This window comes from Prionailurus viverrinus, chromosome B2, assembly GCF_022837055.1.
Source record: "Prionailurus viverrinus isolate Anna chromosome B2, UM_Priviv_1.0, whole genome shotgun sequence".
Taxonomy (NCBI): Eukaryota; Metazoa; Chordata; class Mammalia; order Carnivora; family Felidae; genus Prionailurus; species Prionailurus viverrinus.
Window position 1 is genome coordinate 75,278,355 of NC_062565.1, and position 26,239 is coordinate 75,304,593.

Consider the following 26,239-nt stretch of genomic DNA (forward strand, 5'->3'; position numbering starts at 1 on the left):
TCTCTGTCTGACCCTCCCCTGCTTGTGCTCTCTGTCTCTCTCAAAAATAAATAAACATTAAAAAAAGAACCAAAACTCATTATGTAATGATAAAGGGGTCAGTGTATCAAGAGGGTATAAAAATTGTAAATATATAGGCACCCAACATAGGATTATCTAAATATATTAAGCAAATACTAGCACATCTGAAGGAAGTATAGAAAACAATACAATAATAGCAGGGGACTCCATACCCCACTTTTAAAAATGGACAAATCATTCAGACATAAAATCAATAAGGAAAAAGGGATTTGAACTATACTTTAGATCAAATAGACCTAACAACCATATGTAAAATATTCTATCCAACAGCAGTAGAATATACATTCTTAAGAGCACATGGAACATTCTCTAGGATAGATCATATGTTAGTTACAAAACAAGTCTCAGCCAATTTAAGATTGAAACCATATCAAGTATGTTTTCTGACCACAATGGTATGAAACTAAAATCAGTAACAGGAAGAAAACTGGAAAATTTACAAATATGTGCAAATTAAACATCACACTTCTGAGCAACAAATGGGTTAGAGATAAAATTAAAAAGGAAATAAAAAGGTATATTGAAACAAATGAAAATGGGAATATACCAAAACCTGTGGGATACAATAAAATTAATGCTAAGAGGAATGCTTATAGCAATAAATGCCTACTTTAAGGAAAAAGAAATGTCTCAAATAACCTAACTTTATACCTCAAGGAAGTATAAAAACAAGAACAAGCTAAGCCTAAAGTTAGTAGAAGGAGGAAGATAGCAATGTTCAGAGTGGCAATAAATGAACTACAGAATTAAAAAAAATAGAAAAGTTCAACAAAATTTAGAGTTGGTTTTCTCAGTTGGTAAATAAAATTCACAAACCTTTAGCTAGATTTACCAAAGAAGAGAATGAGAGAGAGAGAGTGAGAGAGAGAAAACACAAAATAAGAAATGAAAAAGGAGGGGCACTTGGGTGACTCAGTTGAACATTGAACTCCTGAGTTTGGTTCGGGTCATGATCCCAGGGTTGTGGAATTGAGCCCCACATCAGGCTCTGTGCTGAGTGTGGAGCCTGCTTGGAATATTCTCTCTCTCTCTCTCTCTTTCCCCCTCTGCCCTCTGCCTCTGTCCCAAGCTCATGCTCTCTTTCTCTTTCTGTCTCAAAAAAAAAAAAAAAAAAAGAAGAAAGAAAGAAAGAAAGAAAGAAAGAAAAGGAGATATTACAACCCAATATCACAAAAATACAAAAGATCCTAAGAGACTACTATGAACAGTTAAACACCAACAAACTGGACAACCTAGAAGAAATGAATAAATTTCTAGAAACATACAACCTACTAAGTCAGAATCATGAAGAAATAGAAAATCTGAACAAACCAATAAGAAGTAAGGAGATTGAATCAGTAATCAAAACCTTCCCAACAAAGAAAAGCCAGATGGCTTCATGGGTGATTTTTACCAAACATATAAAGAAGAATTAATACCAATTCTTCTCAAACTCTTAAAAAAATTGAAGAGAGGGAACACTCCCAAACTCATTTTCCAAGGCTAGCATTACCCTGATACCAAAGCTGACAAGGATGCTACAGGAAAAGAAAATAACAGGTGAAGATCCTTAATAAATATACATGCAAAGATTCTCAACAAAATACTAGCAAACTGAATTCAACATCACATTAAAGGGATCATACATCATGTTCAAGTAGGCTTTTTTCCTAGGAAGGCAAGGATGGTTCAATATATGCTTATCAATAAATATGTGATACACCACATTAATAGAATGAAAGACAAAAATCAAATGATCTTTCCAGTAGATGCAGAAAAAGGATTTAACAAAATTCAATGTTCTTTCATAATAAAAACTCTTAAAAAATGGGTCTAGAATGAACATACCTCAATATAATAAAAGGTCATATATGACAAGCCCACAACTGACATCATAGTCAGTGGTGAAAGATTGAAAACTTTCCAAGATCAGAAGCAAGACAAGGGTGTCTACTCTTACCACTCTATTCATATTACTTGGAGTTTTAGCCTGTGCAATTAGGCAAGAAAAAAAAAAAGGCACCTTATAAAAGGCACCTGAGTCAGAAAGGAAGTAATAAAATTGTGTTCTAATGACATGATTTTGTAAAGTGAATTTTTTTTAAGTTTATTTTTATTTGTGTGTGTGTGTGTGGGTGTGTGTGTGTGTGTGTGTGTGTGTGAGAGAGAGAGAGAGAGAGAGAGAGAGAGAGAGAGAGCGCGCAAGCAGGGTAGGGTCAGAGAGAGAGAGAGAGAGAGAATCCCATGTAGGCTCTATACTGTCAGCACAGAGTCCAATGTGGGACTCAAACTCATGAACCATGAGATCATGACCTGAGCTGAAATCAATAGTTGGACACTTAACTGACTGAGTCACCCAGGTGCCCCTAATGACATAATTTTGTATATAGAAAATCCTAAAGACTCTACCAAAAAAACTGTTAAACCTATTAATCAATTCAGTAAAATTTCAGGATACCAAATCAATATACACAAATCAGTTGCATTTCTATACGCTAACAAGGTATTTGAAAACAAAATAAACAATTCCATTTATAATAATGAAAACAATAAAATACTTAGGTATAAATGTAACCAATAAAGTTAAGTATCTATACACCAAAAACTATAAAACATTGAGGAAAGAAACTGGAGAGAAAAATAAATGGAAAGATATCTGTGTTCATGGATCAGAAGAGTTAATATTGTTAAAATATCCATATTACCTATACCCATGTATAGATTCAATGCAGTCGCTATGGCATTCCTTACAGAAATAGAAAAAAAAAATCCTAGAATTCTTATGAAACCGCAAAAATCCCAAAATAGCCAAAAAAATAGCAAAAGCAATCTAGAGAAAAAACAAGGCTGGAGATACCACACTTCCTGGTTTCAAACTATAGTGGAAAACTATAGTAATCAAAACAGTATGGTACTAGCATAAAAACAGACATATGTACCAATGGCACAGAATCAAGAGTTTATAAATAAACCCACATGTATATACTCAGCCGGTATATGACAAAGGAGCCACAAATACTCAAGAAAGATCTCTTCAACCAATGATGTTAAGAAAACTGGATATCCACCTGGGAAAGAATGAAATTAGACCCTTATCTTAGACCACACACAAAAATTAACACAAAATGTGGTGAGGACTTGAAAGTAAGATTTGAAATCATAAAAATCCTAGAAGAGAACACAGGGGAAAAAGCTACTTGACGTTGGTCTTGGCAATGGTTTTTTGGATCTGACACCAAAAGAACAAGCAGTAAAAGTAAAAACAAATAAGTGGAACAACATCCAGCTAAATGCTTCTGCACAGCAAAGGAAACCATCAACAGAGTGAAAAAGCAACCTATTGAGTGGGAGAAAATATTTGTAAGCCATGTACCTGATAAGGGGTTAATATCCAAGACATATAAGGAGCTCATACAATCCAATAGCAAAAACCCCATATAATAATCTGATTAAAAACTGGGTAGAGGACTTGAATGAACATTTCCCCAAAGAAGATACACAAAATATATGTGAAAATGTGTTCAGTATCACTAATCATCAGACGAATGCAACCAAAACCACAATGAAATATCATCTCCCACATGTTAGAACGGCTGTTATTGAAAAGATACGAGATAACAAATGTTGATGAGGATGTGGAGAAATGGGAACCCTGGTTCACTGTTGGTAGGGATGTAAATTGGTACAGCTACTACGAAAAACAGTCTTCAAGTCCCTCAAAAGATTAAAAATAGGGCGCCTGGGTGGCTCAGTTGGTTAAGCGTCCAATTTCAGCTCTGATCATGATCTCACAGTTCATGAGTTTGAGCCCCATGTCGGGCTCTGTGCTGACAGTTCAGAGCTGGAGCCTGATTCAGATTCTGTGCCTCCTTCTCTCTCTGCCCCTCTTCCACTCACTCTGTGTCTATCAAAAATAAATAAACATTAAAAAAATTAAAAATAGAACTACCATATGATCCAGCAATTTCACTGTAGGTATATATTTGAAGATGAAATCACTATTTCAAAGAGATTATCTGCACACTCATATTCACTGTAGCATTATTCACAGTAGCCAAGACATGGAAGCAACTTAAGTATCCTTTAACAGGTGAATGGATAAAGAAAAGGTCTCTATGTATAAATATAATAATAATAATAATAATAATAATATTTACATACAATAAAATTATGTATTTATATATAAAATCATTTTATTTATATATTTATATATATAATAGAATATTGTTCAGCCATAAAAAAGAAATCCTGCTATCATCATGGATAGACTCTGAGAGCACTGGAATCTAAAAACCTTGAATTCATAGAAACAGAGTAGAACGGAGTAGTTACCAAAGGCTGAGGGGTTGGGGACATGGGAAGACGTTGGTCAAAGGGCACAAACTTTCAGTTATACGATCGATAAGTTTCAGGGATCTAATGGACAGCACAGAGACTATAGTTAACAATTTTGTATTGCAATTTTGAAAGTTGCTATGAGAATAAAGCTTTAATGCTCTTACCACAACAACAATTTAAAAAATGACAATGAGGTGAGGTAAAGGGTGTGTTAACTAACCTAATTGTGGTAAACATTTTGTGGCATATGTAACAAATCATCACACTGTATGCCTTTAAGCTTACACAGTGTTGTATGTCAATTACATCTCAGTAAAGCTGGAGGTGGGACGGGAAGTGCTCCAGGAATAAGGTTCAGGAAGGGGGCCCTGAAAGTGTGAGAGGAATTGAAGCGGTACTGGGGTGATTACTAAATTAAAGGAATCAGACCTACTCCTGCACTAAATCCTTCCGGATTTATGCAGTGTTAGAATCCTCAAATGTTTGAGAAGGGCAGACTGCAGAATCACCCCCACCACCTCCCCAGCTCAACCTTCTTTTAAAAATTTTTTTTTTTTCAACGTTTATTTATTTTTGGGACAGAGAGAGACAGAGCATGAACAGGGGAGGGTCAGAGAGAGAGGGAGACACAGAATCGGAAACAGGCTCCAGGCTCCAAGCCATCAGCCCAGAGCCTGACGCGGGGCTCGAACTCCCGGACCGCGAGATCGTGACCTGGCTGAAGTCGGACGCTTAACCGACTGCGCCACCCAGGCGCCCCCCAGCTCAACCTTCTTAATGTATTGTTGAAGAAAAGGAGGCCCAGGGCACAGCTACTTAGGGTCAGATGCGGCTTCCCACTCTGAGTTCTGGGCTTTCTCTAGGACTTCCCCACACTCAATTTCACTGACAAACTTTTTTAGTTGAATACATAATTAGCATCTATTCCATTCTAGGTTCTGTGGTAGAGGGTAGGGATTCAAAGATACAGATGAAGATTATGACCTAATTAGTGAGACAGAGAGCTTCAGAACTAATTGTTTTATACCAGATAAAAATTACTAATAGATTTTAATGATATGGGTAAGTGAATATACAAAAATGCTAAGTGAAACAAACAGGAAACCTATATTCTGATCTCAATTGTGTTAAAAATTACACAGAAACTTGAGAAATGCAATAACTAATGAGCCAAGTGCTACGGAACATGCGAGGGCCTTGCGTTAGAAACACTTGTGCACTTATTTGACCTCCCTCCTTGGAGGGCCAGGACCCAGGTTTTGTTTTTGTTATTGGTGCATCTTGCCCCAGACCTGCCACCCGGTAGCAGTTCAGTACATGTTGAATCAATGAGACTCCCTTCTGCACGCGGTGCCCACCCCAAAGGAACACGTCTGCTAAGGAGGAGAATAAGAGAAAGCGGGAAAGGGCGAGGTTAGCATGCTGGTAGGACCGAGGTGGGCAAGAACCACAAACTCAGAAAATAGTGAAGGCCGGCTAGCCTGGAGACAGACGGAAACTGACGCTCTCCCCCTGGCGGCGGCACAGGACACTCAGAGGGACCCCTCGGCCCAGCCCCGGGGTGGGCGCCTGCGGGAACTTGAGTAGTTACAGAGGCCGCGCTCACCCTGGGCGCAGGAATCCGAACTGCCCCGTGGCAGGATTTGTCCCAGGAAGCGAAGTCCCCAATAGACAAGGCTTGGGCTGGGGTTGGGGAAACAGCTCTGGTTCTAGATGGCTGGGGTCTAGACGGCGAGCTGGGCAAGTGAGATTTGATGAACTCCCACGCACCTCCATCAGCCCTCCCCCCAACTTTAAAGTCTCTTCTTGAGGCTATGCAAGGGATGCACACTGTCACGCGGACAGACATCTCTTGTGAATGGACTCAGGAATTCTTCGTGGTGCTGCATTATTTCACTCTGGGGACAGAGATGCTGGGGTGAGAGGTTGCCCCGTCTGCTCTGCACCTCCAGGGAACCCCACCCCCCACCCACACACACCTCCTTGGGCCCAGCGTCCGGGTTCCTTCCCCTCCCTCCTTCCCTCTTTCTCCTCTTGCCCACCTCCTCCCCCTCTTCGCCTCCCCCCGCGTCGGCCGGGCGTCATCGCCCCCTTTCCCCTCCCATCTCCAGACCGGCGCGCAGCTCAGCTCTGGCCTCCTCCGCAGTCTCCGCCACGAGCCGCTGGTGGTGCTGGCGGGTCCGCGAGGCTCGTGGCAGCAGCCCCCGCCCGCCCTCGCCAGCGCTGGGACAGCCTCGGGGGCCTTTGAGTCGAGCTGGGCAGCGTCCCGGGCACCGGGCACCGAATATGCTTCGCAGGTAAGGACGGAGCCCCCCACGGACAGGGCAAAACCCTAGAATCTGCAAGTTTCTCCGAGAAAGGCAGACCCACCCGAGGAGAGCTTCTTTGAGGGGCTCTAAGGATATGGATCAAACTTAGCACTTTAAGTCCTCAAAGAAACTACTGTCTCAATAGGCAACTCTGTGTGCCGGCCTCTGCACAGTTCAATATTAACAGTAACAGTGTTTGCATTGGACTATAAACGGAATTCTTTCTGCTTAAGCAGTACCAGAGGGGACCCTCTTTATTTTTATGATTATTAACAGATGCCATTGAAAAAGGTGTAAAACCATTCTTGGAAAGTCTACTCTGGTTGAAAGCCTCTTTGGCAGGGTTACTATGAAAGCTAGGAACCTCTGTCTCTCTAGCTCATCAACTTGGCTGCACAGGTCAGCAAAAGGAGCAGTGAAAAACATTTTTAAAATGAGAAGGTGAAATGAAATGGAAAAGTCTTGTACTTGTTTTAAAATACCAAAAAAAGGGGAGGAGGCGTGTAGATAGACAAAGCAAGATTGACAGAATACTGGTAATGATTGAAGCAGGGTGATGGGCACATGGGTTACACTTTTTTCTCCGCTTTTTTATACTTTCCCTCTACTTTTGTGTAGTTGGGAAATGTTCTCCAATAATAAAGTTTTTTTGCAAAGTTGTAGAAACACTCCCACCTGCTTCCTTTGACCTTTTTACCCTGTCATTGATTTGAAAAGAAGCTGCTTGCCCTATGTAGGTATTTCCCCCCTTTTATTAACCCTTCTCACTTCTGAAATTAATTCTCATTTTATCCCAGGGCATTTGTCTCTACAGAGGATTATGAAAGTCATATTTTGCTGCTTGGAGAATTATGCCTAGAATCTGGTTTTTAATTTAGAAGAGAGAATGTACACATTCCAGCCAAATAAGACATCTAGGCTGGAAAGCAGTGGCCAAGTATGTGGAATTTTATTTTTATTAGGAAATCTTAGAGGAGCCCCTTTAGTACAAGAAGAGGTGGGGCATGGATACTCTGCCCACTTTTCTTCCAGACAACCTGGAAACCTGTAGACTCTTAATCTTTTTCATGTTTTTTAAATGTGAGATTGTTTAGCTCAGTGCTTGGCACATAGTATGTGCTCATTATATGTTCAAATAAACAACTGCTAATGTGAGTTAATTTTCCCTATTGAGTAAATTATTTATCTTTCTCTGCCCAGTGCTCAAATATCCGAGGCAAGCATACTGCATTTTAACAGTAGGATCAGGCTTGGAATTTTGGAGGCTGAGTTAACTTTGCAGATGAGAAATCGGAGAGGAGAGGTTAGGAAACAGCAAAATCAAATTAGTGGTGTAAAAGTTATTTTAGAACTTTGCTTAACCCCATTTTCCTTTCAAAGCTTCAAATAGGTTAAACTGATACATGATTAGCCAAAAGGATTGTGATCGTAAGAGGCTTCGAAGACTGATGAGTAGCGAACCTGGTACATTTACATATATTCTTTGGTCTCAAAGGCCAACTTGCAAGATAAAAAATAAGTCAGGAGCCATACGCTGTGCACTTCCTATGTCATTGTATGGGAGAGCCAGCAGAGTGTTCGTTTGGGGCTCCCCAAAGTGCCATGCACCCCAAAGTTGATTTACACACCGCATATCCATTACATGAATCGAAACATACATCTCCTGGAAAAATAGCTAAAAAACAAAGGGGGGTTTTATTTATTTTTTTATTGTGATGAGAAACAGAAGTTGTGGGTTACTGTAAAATAATCAACTGTGTAACTTTACCATCTTCCTTTCCCTCAAGTACTGCCAAATTTTTAAAGCAGACATTACTTTGTCTCCATTCCTGAAACTAAACTTGAAAATAGTGCTATGGTATGATATTTTGAATAGAAATTGGCATTTTGTCAATGAACTTCTTGCCATTTCTTCGCAGCATTGAGTCAGTGGAGAGCTTACCCTTTGGTAATGGATTATGAAGTATTTGATAAACATATGTGAAATATTTGGCAAGTTGAAGCTTTTTCTTTGGGTTGAAATGGCTTGCAGCACATTTCGGGGACTCTTCAGCCGTGCTGTAGGTCACAGTGGAAGTGTGCTGGCACGACCATGGTTTTTGGAAAACCACCTGCCAGAAAATTGTCTGGCTGTAGACAGCATCATCAGCCCTCAGTTCATCAGGATAGGCTCTGTGGCCTGTAGGTGGGTTTTCTAAATGTGATAAATTCCATATGTGACAACCATTTAGTATATTATTAGCCAGTTGGACTTATCCCCCTGCCGAATCCTACGTGCTTTTAAAATAAGTTCTGTATCATAGCTCAGTGAATGTAAACAATTTAAACTCAGGACTTTAGCTTCACCATCAGCAGGCTAGTTCTGCCATCTAGTGGTGGAAGTATGGACAGCAGGCCAGGGACCAGCAATAGAAGCTTCTCAAAGATCACCGATGAGTAAGTTACTTGTGTTTCTCATTTGTGGTTTAATCTGAGACTTCAGAGCTGAAAGGTATCTTAGAAGTGTTCTACTCCAGCTCTGTAAGTCAGGAGGATTACCGCAGAGATTCTTAAACAAGGAAAGAAACTTTGAAATGATGCATAACCTAGTAAGCACCCAGCATGCCTTTGTTGAATAAACAAATTTCTCCACCCTGTTCCAGTTCTTGTCTCTCTTTAGCGACATTGCTCCATGCCACCATAAAGTTTTAATAGGATCTTCTATTTTTAGTTCTCAAACTGCATGACTGTATGATTTTCCATGAAATGAAAATCTCCGTTTATGTCCTAGTCTCTGGACCAAACTTTCTTTCCCACTTTCTACCACTCCCTAGTGTTCTTTCTTTCTAAACATCCAGAGTGGACAGTTGTAAAAACTAGACTCTTATCTTTACTGCTGCTATAAAAATTATCAAAAATTTAGAGACTTAAAACAACAACACATTACCTTACAGTTCTGGAGGCCAGATGCCTAAAGAGGGTCAGCAGGGTTGCATTCCTCCTGGGAATTCGAGGAGAGAATTTGTTTCCTCACCCTTTCTGGGTTCTAGAGGCCGCCCACATTCCTTAGCTTGCAGGCCTGCAACACTCCGACCTCCGCCTCGTCTTCTCAGCTCCTCGTCAAGCTTCACCCTTCTTCATATAAGGATCCCGGTGATGAATGGGTCTCACCTGGAGAATCCCAGCTAATCTCCTCATGTCAAAATCCTTCACCAAATCACATCTGCAGTCTTCTTGACCATGTCAGAAACATATCCACGGCTTCTGGGGATTCAGATATGGCATTTTGGGGAGCCATTATTTGGCATACCATAGTGAGGTGCCCGACAGATGGAGATGTATGAAATTCCTTATAAATATCTACCTATGTTTTGACTCCTATTGTTTGATGTTAATAGTAGTAATTGCTGTCATTTGTGAGTGCTTGCTGTGCTCTGAGCACGACGCTTATATACGTCATATTAGTTTCTCACAAAACTGTAAAATTTTATTCGTGTTTTAACCACTGTAGGAAATAATGTTGGGAGAGGTTAAGTAACCTTCACAGAATCATACTGCCAGGAAGTCACAAGTATACTCAAGTCGGTTTGCCCTCAAAGCCCACTGCCTCCATAATTGTTGAAACACCTGTGTTCTTGCTGTCCACCGTGCTTCCATCGCTAACACAGTTACTTTCTCATCACTGTGATCCCATACACTTTGTAACTTAGCTTTTTTTAATGTTTATTTACTTTTGAGAGAGAGAGAGAGAGAGAGAGAGAGAGGCATGAGCGGGGGAGGGACAGAGAGAGGGAGACACAGAATCCAAAGCAGGCTCCAGGCTCTGAGCTGTCAGCACCAGCCTGACGCTGGGCTCAAATTCACAGATGGAGAGATCGTGACCTGAGCTGAAGTCAGACACCCAACCGACTGAGCCACCCAGGAGCCCCATGTTGTAACTTAAATGTGGCCTCCATTCCGTGTTCCAGTCAGGGAGTGACATTAGGTGAGGGCCTCCAGGAGGCAAGGAATTAGACTTTATAGAATCCCCATTCTCCCCTGCATCTCTCCCAGTTGGTGAAAGTGACTGTTAAAGCTTTTAAACGTGATCTCCCCAAGGTGACCTGTGTCACGCCCTCTGCACACCTGCTTGTTCTCCCCGGTAATACCCTTCCCCTCCTGCCGTAGCCTTTTGCCCAAACCAGCACTACTCTCTGCAGTTATTGAGAGCATCTGGGCCGGGCCCCAGTGACTCCCTGCTGTGTGTCAATCTTCACACCTGTTGTGTGTCAGTCTTCCACTGGGTAGGTGGGGGTGAAAGTAGGGGAAGAGAGAAGACGGACATGCGCATTTTCGCGTGTATGTAGTGTGTAAATGTAGGCAGTGCTGTTGGGAGGGGCAGGTGGTTGGAATCATGGATGGCTAAATACGGCACAGGCATGTCGTAAAAAAGTGGGTATGTGATCATTTCTGTGTCCTAGCACACACATTAGGTCAAAATTGGTGTTGGCCCTCCAAGGTCATTGATCTGAGCAGTGCCTGACCCACACTACCCCTAGAAAATGTTTGACAGGTTAATGCAAAATTATGTTCCCTGGCAGTGTGGTATACACTTGAGTTTGGACAACTATGTCACCAATGTCACCATACATAGCAAGGGGCCGATGCAAACACAGGCCTGAGTAAGTGAGAATCTCTTACCTGGTGAGGGAAAGTAACTTGGTGCAGATTCTTGACGGTAAGTCAGCATCCTTATTTTCACAGGCAGGAAAAATATTTCATGTGAATTATTTAATATAGTGACCAGTCATCTAATCTTTCATTAATCCACATACCTACTTAAGCTAAACTATACACTTCTCCAGGTAAACAAAACAAAACAAAACAAAACAAAACAACAGAAGAGAAACTGAATCCTAGAATATAACTATGTCATGCCATAGTAAAATTCTATACACTATAGATAGACTCGCTCAAAAGGTTAGGTTTTTATTTCACCGTAAACTGCTCCCTTGTAGTAATTATTTTGACATTGACCCTGTTTCTTTTTAAGCTGAGGGCCTGATGCCATTCTAGAATTCCTAATGTAGATCCAGGCTATAAATAAGACACAGGAAATGCAATTCGAGTGTTCTGTGGCTGGGTAATGTTTAATCACACTTAAGTTTAATAGCTCTGAGAAAAATATATTACAAAGCCACAGATATTCAAAGACATGAGTAATTAGGAAAGCATTCATGTGGGAAGTCTCTAAAATGTAGCTGTCCTTGAACAAAAAACATAGCAAACAAAACAAAGAAAAGGGGAGTTTGAGAGTGTGTCTGAAACTCTTCTGAAATAAAAAAAAATATATATATATATACATATATATATATATATATTTGTTTAGTTTTAGAAAAGTAGGAGTGTTATAGCTGTGGCTTATGTAATAAACTATTTTAAAGTGATAGTCATTCAGCCATTAGAGTAATAATTATAAAAGAACCTATTATTGACTGCTTTACTGTGCTCTGGGCTTACAGATCATTCTTTGGATATACCATCTTGTTTAATCTCCACAATTACGTTATGAGGGAGAGATTACTGTTCTCCCTACTTTGCAAATGAGGACGCTGAAACTGAGCATAGTGAACTGCCCAAATTCATATGTCTAATACGTGGTCAAGATGAGACTTAGCCCAAGTGTTCTTACTCCCTGGTCTATACACATAACCACTCCGCTGGACGGATGCTCCAGGATTCCAAATACGTTAGCCATCACATGTCTAAGAAAGCATAAGCAAACAGAGGGTGATAGTAAGTTCTCTCTCGAGTTTCATGTGGTCATTGCTATTAATCTGGACCAAGAACAAGTGTGAAGTAATATCTACTCCATCGGTGAGAATTTATCTACAAAGCCTGATTCTTGCTCCTCCCCTGATTCTCTTCCACTCCGTTTATCTCCATGATCCAACCCATAATCTACTGTGTGTACACTAACTCATGGTGGAGAGTCAAGGCTGCAACCTCACTTTTGCTAACCAGAACTGGTATTTGAAGCCCCAAATCCAAGGCATCTGGAAAGTGACAGTGAAGGTCACAGTTATAATGGGAAACAGGAAAAAGGAGGAGGAGGAGGAGGGAAGACACTGGACATTAAAGCTTCCAAAATGTTATGGCTGCCCCACCAGTTGGGACTGTGTCTCTTTAGATCAATGAGTTGGTGCTTTTTGGATGATGGGCACATGTGGATGTGTTGTCCACTGAACCATGGATTGCTCTATCAGTAAGAGCTATCATTTACCTTACACTGACACTTTACCACAAGGCAAACTTAGATTTTCCAAAAGAAAGTGTCCTTAAACATTTGTCCAATTTTAAATTACAGGCCAAATTGGACAGGCTAACTGAATTCATGTCCTCTTATTACTGTGATTCTGAGGTTGTATTTCAAGGCTCTGCCCTTCCCATGCCCAAGGATAGATGTGGGCATAGCTATTCCTGCGGTGCACTGTAGCAGGGCTCCCTCAAAGGGCACCAGACAGGGCTGGCAAATCCATGCTGTCTTATAATTTGTAGCATCAGATGTTGGAAGCATTGCTTACAAGCCTACTGAATTTTTTTTTTTAATTGAAGTAGAGTTGACACACAATGTTGCATTAGTTTCTGGTGTACAACATAGTGATCTGACAACTCCATAGGTGATGCTCACCCGAAGTGTAGCTACCATGGGTCACCATACAGCACTATTATGATACCATTGACTATATTCCCTAAGCTGCCCCTTTTATTCCGTAACTGGAAGCCTGTGCCTCCCATTCCCCTTTACCCATTTTGCTCTTTTGCCCCCCAACTAGTCCACTGAATTTGGATATTTTCAGATGTATTATTAATCACTTATATAAAAGAATATCTTTTGTTTATTAATGGCTGAACCATTTGATATTGGCAATGGCTGACATAGTAAAAGAGCAAAGTCAAGAATAAAGTTGTTCACAAAGATGAAGTAGAGGTCACTTGAAACTTGGTTAAGCAATCATCCCTGGGAAAGCTGCCTTCTGGGGTATGGCTCAAGATGCTGCCCCAGGGCCTTTACCGCTGCAGTGGTTCTCAAACTGTACTATCTGAATCTCCTGGAGGGCTGGTCAAAACATGGATAGCTGGGAACCCCATCCTCCACCTCCCCCATTCTGATTCTGGAGAATTTTGGAAAGTAGCTCTGGGTTGGACCCTGAGAATTAGCATTTTTAACAAGATCCCAGGTGATGCTGCTGCTGGTCTGGGACTGAAATCTGGGCATGCCTCGATGTTTATTTTGCCATACACAAGTGTGGAATTTTATTAACAAACCAATAACATTCTTTTGAGTTGTTCATGTTTCATTTTGAGTTTGAAGGCAGGAAAAATACCAATGTCCCAGCTCAAAGCAGTCAGGCAGGAGGCGTTCCCTCTTCCTCACAGGAGGGTCAACATTTTTTGTTCTATACAGACCTTCAACTGATTGGATGAGACCCACCCACATTCAGAAGGGAAGTCTGCTTTTCTCAGTCTACCAATTTGAATGCTACTCTCTTCCAGAAACACCTTCACAGATGCACCCAGAATAATGTTTGACCAAACATCTGGGTACCCTAGTACCAACTAGTCAAGTTGACACATAAAAGTTGCCATTACATGGGGCTTTCTTAAAAGTCTGCCTAGAGAATTATGGCACAAGGTGCATGTTTTGTTTGGTAAAGAGTAGATGAACTTGTATATTTGAGCTTACTACTCTAGTTCAATGATCTGTGTAGCAAAAGATTATCTTGTCAATTATCATTTAATATTTGCATTCTGCCTGTCTAATCCCTAACTAGCTTTAGTTGTAAGACAAGATTAAATAGCAGTGAAAAGAAAAAACAAAAAAAACAAAAACAAACCTAACTGGACTGGAGAAACAATATCATGGTACCATGACTTAGATGTCTTCTGTTTTGCCTAGGAATGCCTTTCACACATTTTTACTCCTTGGATCATTAGTATCAACTGTTAAAATGTACAGAGTGATTCTTCGTATTTCTCAACATGGATATTTGACGTTCTGTCTTTGGTGTGTATTCTTTTTTTTTTTTTTTCCAACGTTTATTTATTTTTGGGACAGAGAGAGACAGAGCATGAACGGGGGAGGGGCAGAGAGAGAGGGAGACACAGAATCAGAAACAGGCTCCAGGCTCTGAGCTGTCAGCACAGAGCCCGACGCGGGGCTCGAACTCACGGACCGTGAGATCGTGACCTGGCTGAAGTTGGACGCTTAACCGACTGCGCCACCCAGGCGCCCCTGGTGTGTATTCTTATATTAAGTTCACAATGGACAGCTTTTTTTTTTTTTAAATTTTTTTCAACGTTTTATTTATTTTTGGGACAGAGAGAGACAGAGCAGGAACGGGGGAGGGGCAGAGAGAGAGAGGGAGACACAGAATCGGAAACAGGCTCCAGGCTCTGAGCCATCAGCCCAGAGCCGGATGCGGGGCTCGAACTCCCGGACCGCGAGATCGTGACCTGGCTGAAGTCGGACGCTTAACCGACTGCGCCACCCAGGCGCCCCTGCAATGGACAGCTTTTGTCATTAAGGACTAAATGAAAAAAAAACCCAATTTTTAAAAATTATTTTTCCCACACTAAAAAATTTCCTTGATTGAAATTTTGCTAAGAATCAAGTAGATAATATCAAATACACACACAGTTTTCTAAATATTTATTTCGAGAGGAGAGAGAGCACACGCACATGCATGTATGTGCGTGTGCAAATGGGGGAGGAGCAGAGAAAGAGGGAGACAAAAAATCCCAAGCAGGCTCCATGCTCAACACAGAGTCCTACATGGGGCTCAGTCTCACAAACCGTTAGATCATGACCTGAGCCAAAATCAAGAGTTGGGCGTTTAAACAACTGAGCCACCCCGGCGCCCCTACATACATTTTTAAAATAGTCTATTTTGCTCTGTTGTTAGGCCTAGAGGCAGCAAATAGGTCTCTGATTTTAGCATTTTTTTAAAAGGCAAAGGCGTAATTTTTCATCATGGGAACTACCCACTTAAACATGATTTCAAGGCCTCAATAGGGTTACTGAGTTGTCAGCCCTTTTCACTCCAACTGAATTAAATAAAATTGACAAAATGAAATACTCATTGTGAAAATTATAACAAAAGAAAAGACTAACTGGCTCAACAAAATAATTACCAATATAATTACTGCTTTGTATAAAGTGACATTTGCCATGTGGATGATTAGAAAATATTGTGACTGAGTGTGGAGTTTTTCTGAACAATGTCCGTTATTGATTTTTTGATGATACCCATCACTCTGTACAGAAGAATGCCCTCTCTCCAAAATAAACTGCAAGCTATTTAGCAAACAAAACAGCCTAATACTAACCTGAATTGTCATTACTCAGCAGTCAAGTATGGGCAGATAAAAAAATGAAATTCCAAAACTTCGATGTAATTTTGCTGATACCAAATCATGGTATTCTAAATTTGCTTAATGTGTTCAAATATATGATGAAACAAATGAATTATGTCATGTTTCACTGAATATATCACACTTAAACAGTAAAATGGCTCATGTAGTATGCGTTTCTGTTCTATCAAAAGAATGTTATTAGTGTGTTAACCAACTTCTCTACTTACGTATGGCAAAATGAACTCTCATGTCAAGAGATGCCCATATTCAACCCTGCCTCAGAGACAATCTTTGCTTCTCATGGCAGTGCACAGGACCTCATAATGTGCCCTGGGTTGTGGGCCATTCCTAATATTTCTCATTAGTTTCTTTTCCATGAAAAAAAAAAAATAAAGCTCATCAGAAAGCACTGAGGGTAAAGGTATTGCAGGAATAATCTAACCTTGAATCATCTGGTTTTCTATAAAATGAATAGCATACGGTGAGCCTTGGTATTTTAACGATTAGTTAAAATACACTTGGAGCATAGGTCACGAATAATAGTGACCTCGAAGTTCAAAATTGCTGCTGTAAAGAATGCCACCACTGTCTCCTACCCACACAAATGAAAAGTGACAAACATCAATTTGGTGAAATAGATTTACATACCAGGGAGCCTAGAGAAGCAGGAAAAGAGGGCAAGAAGATGTAGACAACAGAAGAGGTATTATATAATGTATAAAGTACTGAAAACTTAAAAGATGTTTAACACAAAAGCACTGCTCTTAGATGATGAAACTAACGATAAAAGGGACTATAGTTAATCAGGATCATGTTCCCCCAAGTGGCAAATTCAGAACCACAGCCTTAAATTCTTACAACTAATTTTAATACACGGTAAGCTTCTACTGTGAAGCATTTTTGTACGTTGCTTTGCTTCGATGGTAGTTCCAAGCACAGCTTTGTAAAAAAACGTATGGCACATTGCACCATCAGTGAGCTTGGTCAGCAAACCATGGTTTAAGGAGATTCAGTGTATTCCAATGAACATTTTTTGAGCTCTGTGCTAGGCATTTATACTCTAGAGATGAGGAATTTATGATCCTTGCTCTTAAAGAGCGAAGTACAGGGGGAAGAGCATGACATCTGCTGCTATCTTTATTTCTAAGTCATCTGGAAATAATGTTGTAGGAGACCTAGGGAGGGAGAGTGTGGCTCAGGCAATAAGGGACCACAGTTTGTCACCCCATCTTACCATCCCATGCATTGGGCTGTCTGGGAGGTAGAGGCAGAGATGGCAGGTGGGGGTGGGGGGAGGTGGGTTAGGCCTGGTGGGAGGAAGGTGGGGTGAAATACAGTTTACTAATTTTGGAAGTTTGTGTGCACCTTCTTAGCAGGGTGTTTATCTAATCTCAGAAAAATTGAAGTACCTTGAAAATAAGGACTATTTGGTGGTGATGGTACGTTTAAGACTCAAAGCCTAAATGAAATGATAAGTAACATATTTAAAAAGAGAACCTTATAAAGCGTCACTTTCTCTTTATATTTTTAAGGACAAAAGAGAAGAGCAAAATGGAAAACGTGCTATTTTGTTGGATATTTTTCACCCTCGGGTGGACCCTCACTGATGGATCTGAAATGGAACAGGATTTTATGTGGCACTTGAGAAAAATACCCCGGGTTGTCAGTGAAAGGACTTTCCGTCTCACCAGCCCCACCTTCAAGGCAGATACTAAGATGGTGCTAGATAGAGTGTGTGGCATTGAATGCCAGAAAGAACTCCCAGCTCCCAGCCTTTCTGATCTGGAAGACTCTCTTTCCTACGAGACTGTCTTTGAGAATGGCACCAGAACCCTGACTAGAGTGAAAGTCCAAGATGTGGTCCTTGAGCCAACTCAGAATATCACCACAAAAGGAGCACTGGTGAGGAGGAGAAGGCAGGTGTATGGCACAGACAGCAGGTTCAGCATCTTGGACAAAAGGTTCTTAACCAATTTCCCTTTCAATACAGCTGTGAAGCTCTCCACAGGCTGCAGTGGCATCCTCATTTCCCCCAGCCACGTTCTAACAGCGGCCCACTGTGTGCATGATGGAAAGGACTACATCAAAGGGAGTAAAAAGCTAAGGGTAGGGTTGTTGAAGATGAGAAATAAGGGTGGTGGCAAGAAACGTAGGGGTTCTAAGAGGAGCAGGAGAGAGGCGAATGGTGGTGACAAGAGAGAAGGTACCAAGGTGAATCTGGAGAGAGACAAGGCTGGAAGAAGAAGAAGAAAGGAATCTGGTCGGGGCCAGAGAGCTGCTGAGGGGAAGCCCTCCTTCCAATGGACCCGGGTCAAGAATACCCACATCCCCAAAGGCTGGGCTAGAGGAGGGAGAGGGGAAGCCGCTTTGGACTATGACTATGCTCTTCTGGAATTGAAGCGCCCTCATAAAAAGAAATATATGGAACTAGGAATCAGTCCAACCATCAAGAAGCTGCCTGGAGGAATGATCCACTTCTCAGGATTTGATCGTGATAGGGCAGATCAATTAGTCTACCGGTTTTGTAGTGTGTCTGATGAATCCAATGATCTCCTCTATCAATACTGTGATGCTGAGTCGGGATCCACTGGTTCTGGGGTCTATCTTCGTCTGAAAGAACCAGACAAGAAGAACTGGAAACGCAAAATCATTGCGGTCTATTCAGGCCACCAGTGGGTGGATGTCCACGGCGTTCAGAAGGACTACAATGTGGCGGTGCGCATCACTCCCCTCAAGTATGCCCAGATTTGCCTCTGGATTCATGGAGATAATGCCAACTGTACTTATGGCTGATGGAAATCTGAAACCAGTCAATGGATTACCTAAATCGCGGAGCAAACCAGTTATCATGGTAGCAAGATCACTTCATAGGTTATGCCCGGACTTGAACCCTATCAATAACAATTCAACATTTTTATAAATTTACCTTTTCAAAATTAGAAGCTTTTCATATGTTTAAAAAACACTTAGGTACAAATACTGAAACTAGACGGGCACCTCAATGTCAAGTATATATTCTTCTTTTACATAGTGATAAGTATCATTTGTGGGAAGTCTTTTGTTTCTCTCTGCCTTCCTAAAATTAGTCACTCTTTAAAAGTTCAAACTGGTATTATACATAGTATGATTTTTCAGTGGACTTATTCTCAGGGTCCTACTCTAACAAGAATCTAATAGGGTGCTGGTTGCATATTAAATGTGAAACTGCATATACAGACATAGACAGTGTCAGGGTAGAGATGATAACTTACAATAGTTTGTACTACTTGGAGATGGACCCATTCAGTTCCTGCCCTCTGTGTTTATATTATGCTTTCTGTTGGGTCTGAGAAACTTTGGTTTAGATTTTTTTTTTTTTTTTTTTAAGAATTACAAGGCACAGCAAACTTTATAAGCAAAGCTATCAACTGTTTCACTGCTTTAAAACATATCAGTTGAAGCGTTTATTATTTAAAAATGAGAGACATACTGTTCTATGAAATAAATCTAGTTGAAAAAATAGGGAAGCTGAGACATTTTAAGATCTCAAGTTTTTATTTAATACTCAAAGCATAGACTTTTCATGAATGCAGAGGGAAGACAGTTAAAAAGTTACAAATGATCATGTATTGAAAGTCTCATCATTTTATCCTATAGTTTTCTGTGTATGAGGTGTTATAGTTTTAGGACAAGGAATTTTATTTAGTCTTTTTCAATAGAGAATCTTTTTCCCATTGACATGACAGATCTCAGCTTTCCTAACAGAGCCATACACATATTATTTTGGCTATTTCTCTGCCTAATAATTTTAGATATATCCCTAAAAATGAATATAATTTACAAATACAATTTTTAAAAGGAGGTTCTGATTATTTTCATTAGGGACCAAGGCTGTATACTCCTTCGGGCCACCATGGCCGCCTGAGCAGACAGAGAATCCAATGACTGCCTTCAGGCACAACACAGAGTAGTTACATATTTCTTGAATGAGCAGATATTTTGCTGAATCATTGTAAAAGGGGGTTAGTTCAGGCCATTATGTTGAAAGGGTTGTAGTGATTTGCTGTTGAGCACACCATAAAATTCAGGAATGGCAGGCCTAATTTCTGGTCTGCTATTTTTGGCAGTTTCTACGGCACACATTCCTTTTTCTCATGACTCACCTAAGTCATTGATTCTGCTGGAGTCAAGATTTATTTTACCTATTATTTTTTTAAGAGAATGGGGAGTTATACCCTTGATTAGTATGCAAAAGAATATTGGATTAGGTTATGATAAAAGGTGATTTTATGAATGTTGTCCAAAATACCTGGAATTTAATACAAGTATACATACTTTTATGGTGTGAATCTGTTTAAAAATCATTCAATAAAAATTTAAAAAATTAATCATAACTCTTATTGTATCTGTATATATGTATATACAGGGTTTCAGGAAATATTAAATTGTGTCATTTATTTAAAAAAAGATTTTATTTAATTCTGAATGCATTTCACCAAGCAGGATTTTATCCTTGGTGCCAGGGCAATAGGGCTATTGACTCAAAAGTTTTGATGCAATCTTTTTTGGGGAAATATCCATATGATCACTGCAACGGAAAGTGTTTCAACGTGATTATTGCACACTTATGTGTTTGCAAACACACAATCTTCATCTTTGATTCTTAGGAAATGCTTCTTGGGATTTGATTCAGTTCAGAGTAATTTAGGGTGCTTGGTATCAATCGTTTAGAGCTTAAGCTTAAATTCTGAATGCATATAATTTCCCTAAGATCATTATACTTTTCAAAACTGTAAAATTTAGCTTATTTTATTTGCAGAGATTTATTTTGTTCTCTCCTCTTCTGTTTTCCAAGTGAATCATGAGTCTTATATGACCTATTTAGGACCACTAAAGTATACTACATTACTCAGAAGGTTGTAATGCACATACTTTCCCTGTCATGCTTATCAGACTTGACATAGAAAATTAAATCGAATTCACTTGGCTGAAGAAATACATTCATGCACACATATGATGTCTGCTGTGTGCAAAGGACTATAGTGACCTTCTGCTTGAAGAAACTCATCAACGATTGAGCTCAAATAACTACAGTATTTACAAAACAAATAAAATTGAAAATCGTGAGGTTTTTTTCTTTTCCCAAATAATGTATTTCATTTTATTTGTTTTTTTCTTGCTCAAATGGATGAGTGTGTGGGCAGAAGAGACATTTCTTTTTTCCTTTTTTGATGTGCTTATTTAAGTTCCAAATGTGTTTTTTAATTTTAATTTTTAATTTTTTAAGTTTATTAATTTTGAGAGAGAGAGAGAGAGACAGCAAGTGGGGAGGGGCAGAGAGAGAGAGGAGAGAGGGAATCCTAAGCAGGCTCTGCACTTTGAGCATGGAGCCGGACATGGGCTTGAACTACGAACCTCAAGATCATGACCTGAGCTGAAACCAAGAATCGGACACTTAAACTGACTGAGCCACCCAAGTGCTCCCCAAATGTTTTCTTCGAAAAAAGATTTAAATGTATGTACGAACAAGACCAGAGTTCCAGACAAATCATTACCTTTTATATTTTTAGATCAAAGAATTCTTTGAAATTCTTTTTTCATAGATAGAATCTCAGAATTAGAAGAGACCATAAAGATCATTTAGTTTAACTCCAAAATTTAGATTTTAATTTCCATCCACAGCACTCCATTCAGGTAGTTGTCCAGTAATAAAACTTTTTACCACCTAAATATTGATTAGTTATTAAAATTAATTCAGGAATTTAACTTTTAAAAATTATTAGTTCAGTTTGCTACATTGTACAAAAATTATATGGCTTATCTTGCATTTTATCCCCATCTTCACATTTCAATTACTCAATTCTTTGGCCTTATGCTGGCAAATGGGGTGTTTACTCATCAAAAGTAAACTGTGAGCCTTAATTAAGTATATTGGGGTAAGGCAACTGAACCAAGCACAAGGATTACAAGGATGAGGATCTATAGCTATAAATAGCCTGGAAATAGCATCATTATTCTTTAATGTGATGTCCCTCTCATGATTATATTTTGGCTACTGATTTTAAAGATTACCTGCTAAGGCTTAGAAACTAGTTTTATGTTAGTAAACATTTCCAATTAATTAATGGAAGAATATATATATATATATATATATATATATATATATATTTCCCCCCCCCCCCCCCCCCAGCTAGAATTGCTCTTTCATTAAAGCCCTAACCATTAGGTTCAAAGATACTTGGGAGATTGGGTCTAATTGATCGTGAAATCTTTTTCTCGTCAGATGAGGTGAGTTATGGATGGATTCACGATTCTTTATTGAGTCACTATTTAACTGAGGGGGGAAACCTCTTAGATGGTTTCCTGTCCTACTCACAAATAAAGCCCAGGGAGGGGACTTCCTTGTCTACTTCTTTCTGTATTTAATAACTGGCAGTTTGATTGACTTAGTTCAACTGTCTAGAGCATGGCGGCCAACTTAACCTGTGATCCAAATCTAGGCTAGTTTGTTTCACTTGCAGGTGAGGTGTTGTCTTAGCTGGGCTGTGGTAACAAAATGCCATAGACTGCGTGGCTTAAACAACAGAAATGTTGCTGGATACCATCTTGCTGTGGACTCACATGACCTCTTCTTTGTGAACAGTCAAGAGAAAATGCAAACGAGCTCTTTGGTGTCTCTTATAAGGATATAATCTCATTATAAGGGCCCCACCTTGATGACCTCACCTAAATCCAATTACTGTGCTAAGACCCCATTTCCAAATACCATGAATTTGGGGTGGGGGAACACTGTCCACAACAGGGGTCCATTCAAAAGCCACAAGTTACAACTTGCGCCAGGCTCAGGAAACCTCATAGACACCAGTCACCACAGGAACTAGGCAAAGGGTATGAGCAGCAGCTTAAGCCAACCAACATCATTCTCACCACTTTCATCATCATCACCTCAAGTGTTCAAACCTGGCACAGAGAAGGTGATCAATACATGCTAAGGAATATCACCAAGTGATATTCCTCTTTCAGGGTATTACTTATTCTGTGCTATGTGACGGTGCTTCAAAAACTGGAGGTATCATGTTAATTGTATATTGCACTAAAGATATAGCTACATATTTAAACAATGGAATGTTTATTTGTAATAATAATTTTATTAATGGAATACTGTAGCATGGCACTTACGGAATCAGATATTTGCCATATTCCCTACTGACTCATGTGCATGTTTCTGGATAAAAGTGCCTACAAACTGACAGGAGCCAGGCCCCTGTAGTACTCCTTATCCTCTCAATCTCCATGTAAACGTTTAATCAGATCATCTCAGCCTCAAAATTTTCCCCCCAAATCTTTTTGCTTTAGTAGTATTTAAAATTTTCAAAAATAAAAAATAAAATAAAATAAAATTTTCCACGGTGCCTGGGTGGCTCAGTTGGTTGAGCATCTGACTCTTGATTTCAGCTCAGGTCATGATCCCAGGGTCGTGGGATCAAGCCCCACCTTGGGCTTGTGCTGAGAATGGAGCCTACTTAAGATTCTTTCTTTCTCTGCCTCCCTCCCCCACTTGCACGCTCTCTCTCTAAAATAAAAAATAAAATAAAATAAAAAGTAAATAAATAAAAATTTCCAATAACACCTTAAAATCCATTTACTTTTATCAAGCACTGGGGACAAGCAGACTACCTAGAATACGTTGCAATCAACATGATCATGTGACCCATTATTGCATTCCAGTGTGGTTTTACCAAACTGAGGCTATTTCTATCTATACTTGTAAATGCTTTCCTAACACTTAAACTTGCATTTATGTTATTGAAATCCTCTATCTATTCATAAATGGAAAACGTGTGTATAGTTTCACACATGTGGCATAGATTAAAGGGAATACTTCAGAAACAGCTCAAACAGCTGAATATAGACTTTGGAAACTTCCTCTAGGCTCTTACTCAGTCTGGTAACCATGCAGTTCCTTACTCTTCTATATATTTTACTCTTAATTTCATCAGTAATTTGTAATATGCCATGCGATTAATAGCTGTTTTCTAGAATTTCCTTTGCAGGTAATTTCAAATGTCCAAAACGTCACAAAAAATATTATGTCAAACATGCGTGACATGAATCTGAATAATCTGAACAATAATCTGAACAAATTTGGTAATCTGATTTCTCAAATTACAGTTAGAAGGCAGCTGCCAAGGCAAGTCTATAGCAGTCACAAGAAGGGACAGCCTGACAGAAAGAAGGATGCAGGCAAACTACTAAAGGACTTTTAAAAAAGGTATAAAACTACAGAATTATAGTCATGTGGAGCTATTGAGCTTTGGGGAAGTTAGCTATGGGAACACACTGGCCTGTGAAGACATACCAATATATGGCATATTTATAATGATGATTACATGATCAATATTACATTTAGCTATATTCAGAATGAGTTTTGGAAGGCATTACACTGTAGAAAGATTTTTATCCAAAAAGCTTAACACATTTAAAAAAGAATTACAGTCTTGTTTAAAAGAAGAGAAACGTCAGTGGTTTACATAATTGACTTGTTTTTATGTTCCAACGAAATTCTAATCTCAAAAGTCAAGAAAAGTATCTTTCCCAAATATTTTATCAAACCCCCAACATCCTTAACTGCTAAAATATTTGTGCACTTTGAATGTTAATGTGTATTATTGAAAGTTTAGAATCTGTCATACAGCTGTACCCAATTTATGCATGCACGTAGCACTATGACACGTAGATACAGCAACTCTGGTGTAATGGAAAAAATTGTCTACCCACGGTGGACTGCCTTGTATAATGTAAATGTTCAGCAAATATAATGTGCTGACAATTATAATTAGTATTATAAGATTATAGAAATTATCTTCTATAATTGAAAGAAAGAGAGACTGGCATTTCCTAAGAGCAGAGACTAGCAATCATTCATCCTGAAGAGCAAGTGTGAGTGTGTACGAGTTTGTGTGTGTCACACGTGCTAGGAGCCTCTCTGAGTCTGGTACCCCTCCCCCCTTATGTTACTTCGAAGCTTCTAGCTTACTGGGGTTAGCTAACAATGCAATGTTTTTCTAAAAACTGCCCATCAAGGAGCTTACAAACTAGACAAGCAATTCAGAGATTTCCTAAAAGTAATCTTTACAGTACTGAGGTTTCTGGATGGTAAGGAGGAGGAGGGTTCCAAGCACCTTCCCCTTATCAGCCCTTTTTTCCCATTGATTGGCAGGAGTCGCGACTTTGCAATTTTTGCTTTACTTAGAATTTAAACTACTGCTAATGACTCAGATACCAGATCACACAACAACATAAATCTCAGGGTATAGGAGAATGTACAAGCACATAGTAGAGAAATATCTGGGAGAACACATGAATATTTTTTCCCCTCAAAACCACTTTAAATGGATCAGCTGTTAGAAAAACTTGCAGCTAACAATCTTAGAAGATACAACTTCAAATATTTCAAAAATTTTTCTTTGCATTACCTACAAAAATGCTGTTTAGTTTTTCTTTTAAAAATCACTGTGTGCTTGGGAGCGCCTGGGTGGCTCAGTCAGTTAAGGTCTGACTCCTGATTTCTGCTCAGGTCATGATCTCATGGTTCGTGGGGTTGAGCGCTGAGTCAGGCTCTGCACTGATGGTGTAGAGCCTGCTTGGGATTCTCTCTCCTCTCCCTCTCTCTCTCTGCCTCTCTCCCACTCATGCACATGCACTCTCCCCCTCTCTCTCAAAATAAATCAATAAACATTAAAAAAAAAATCAGTATGGGCTTGGTGCCAAGATTCTACTGCCAAACAAAAGTACCACCTTATCAAGCAATTTCCTAAAAATAAAAGCATGTTATTTTTAAGACAGACCTGAATTTAGTATTTTGCCACCGCACTTGGAACATTTACTTTAAAAGGCTTTCCTTTGTGGCCTGGGAAAATAAATGACACTTTTGTACCCACCAAATAGGCAGTCGTGGCACTTCATGTTGCCTGGTCCAAGAGTGATGTGGCTCCATGAAAGGATGTCACTGGCCCACAGATGGCAGCATCTCTCTCCTGCACATACCCCCAAATTAAACCTTGGGTTTTGGTGGAAACTACTGTATCATAATGCCATATGGGCCACATTTTTTTATGACTAGTAACTAAATGTCTCATTTTTTAGACTAGATGAAACAAAACACTCTTTGTGGCTTT

General features: G+C 39.7%; 1 protein-coding gene across 1 annotated transcript; it reads left to right on the forward strand.

Moving 5' to 3' along the window:
• The first annotated feature begins 6,333 nt into the window (after nt 1–6,333).
• On the forward strand, nt 6,334–20,449 carry PRSS35 (serine protease 35). Its single transcript, XM_047860910.1, has 2 exons — nt 6,334–6,695; nt 17,615–20,449. Exons 1-2 carry the CDS (start codon nt 6,685–6,687, stop codon nt 18,873–18,875), a joined length of 1,272 nt encoding a protein of 423 aa, XP_047716866.1. The 5' UTR covers nt 6,334–6,684; the 3' UTR covers nt 18,876–20,449.
• The last annotated feature ends 5,790 nt before the right edge of the window (nt 20,450–26,239 follow it).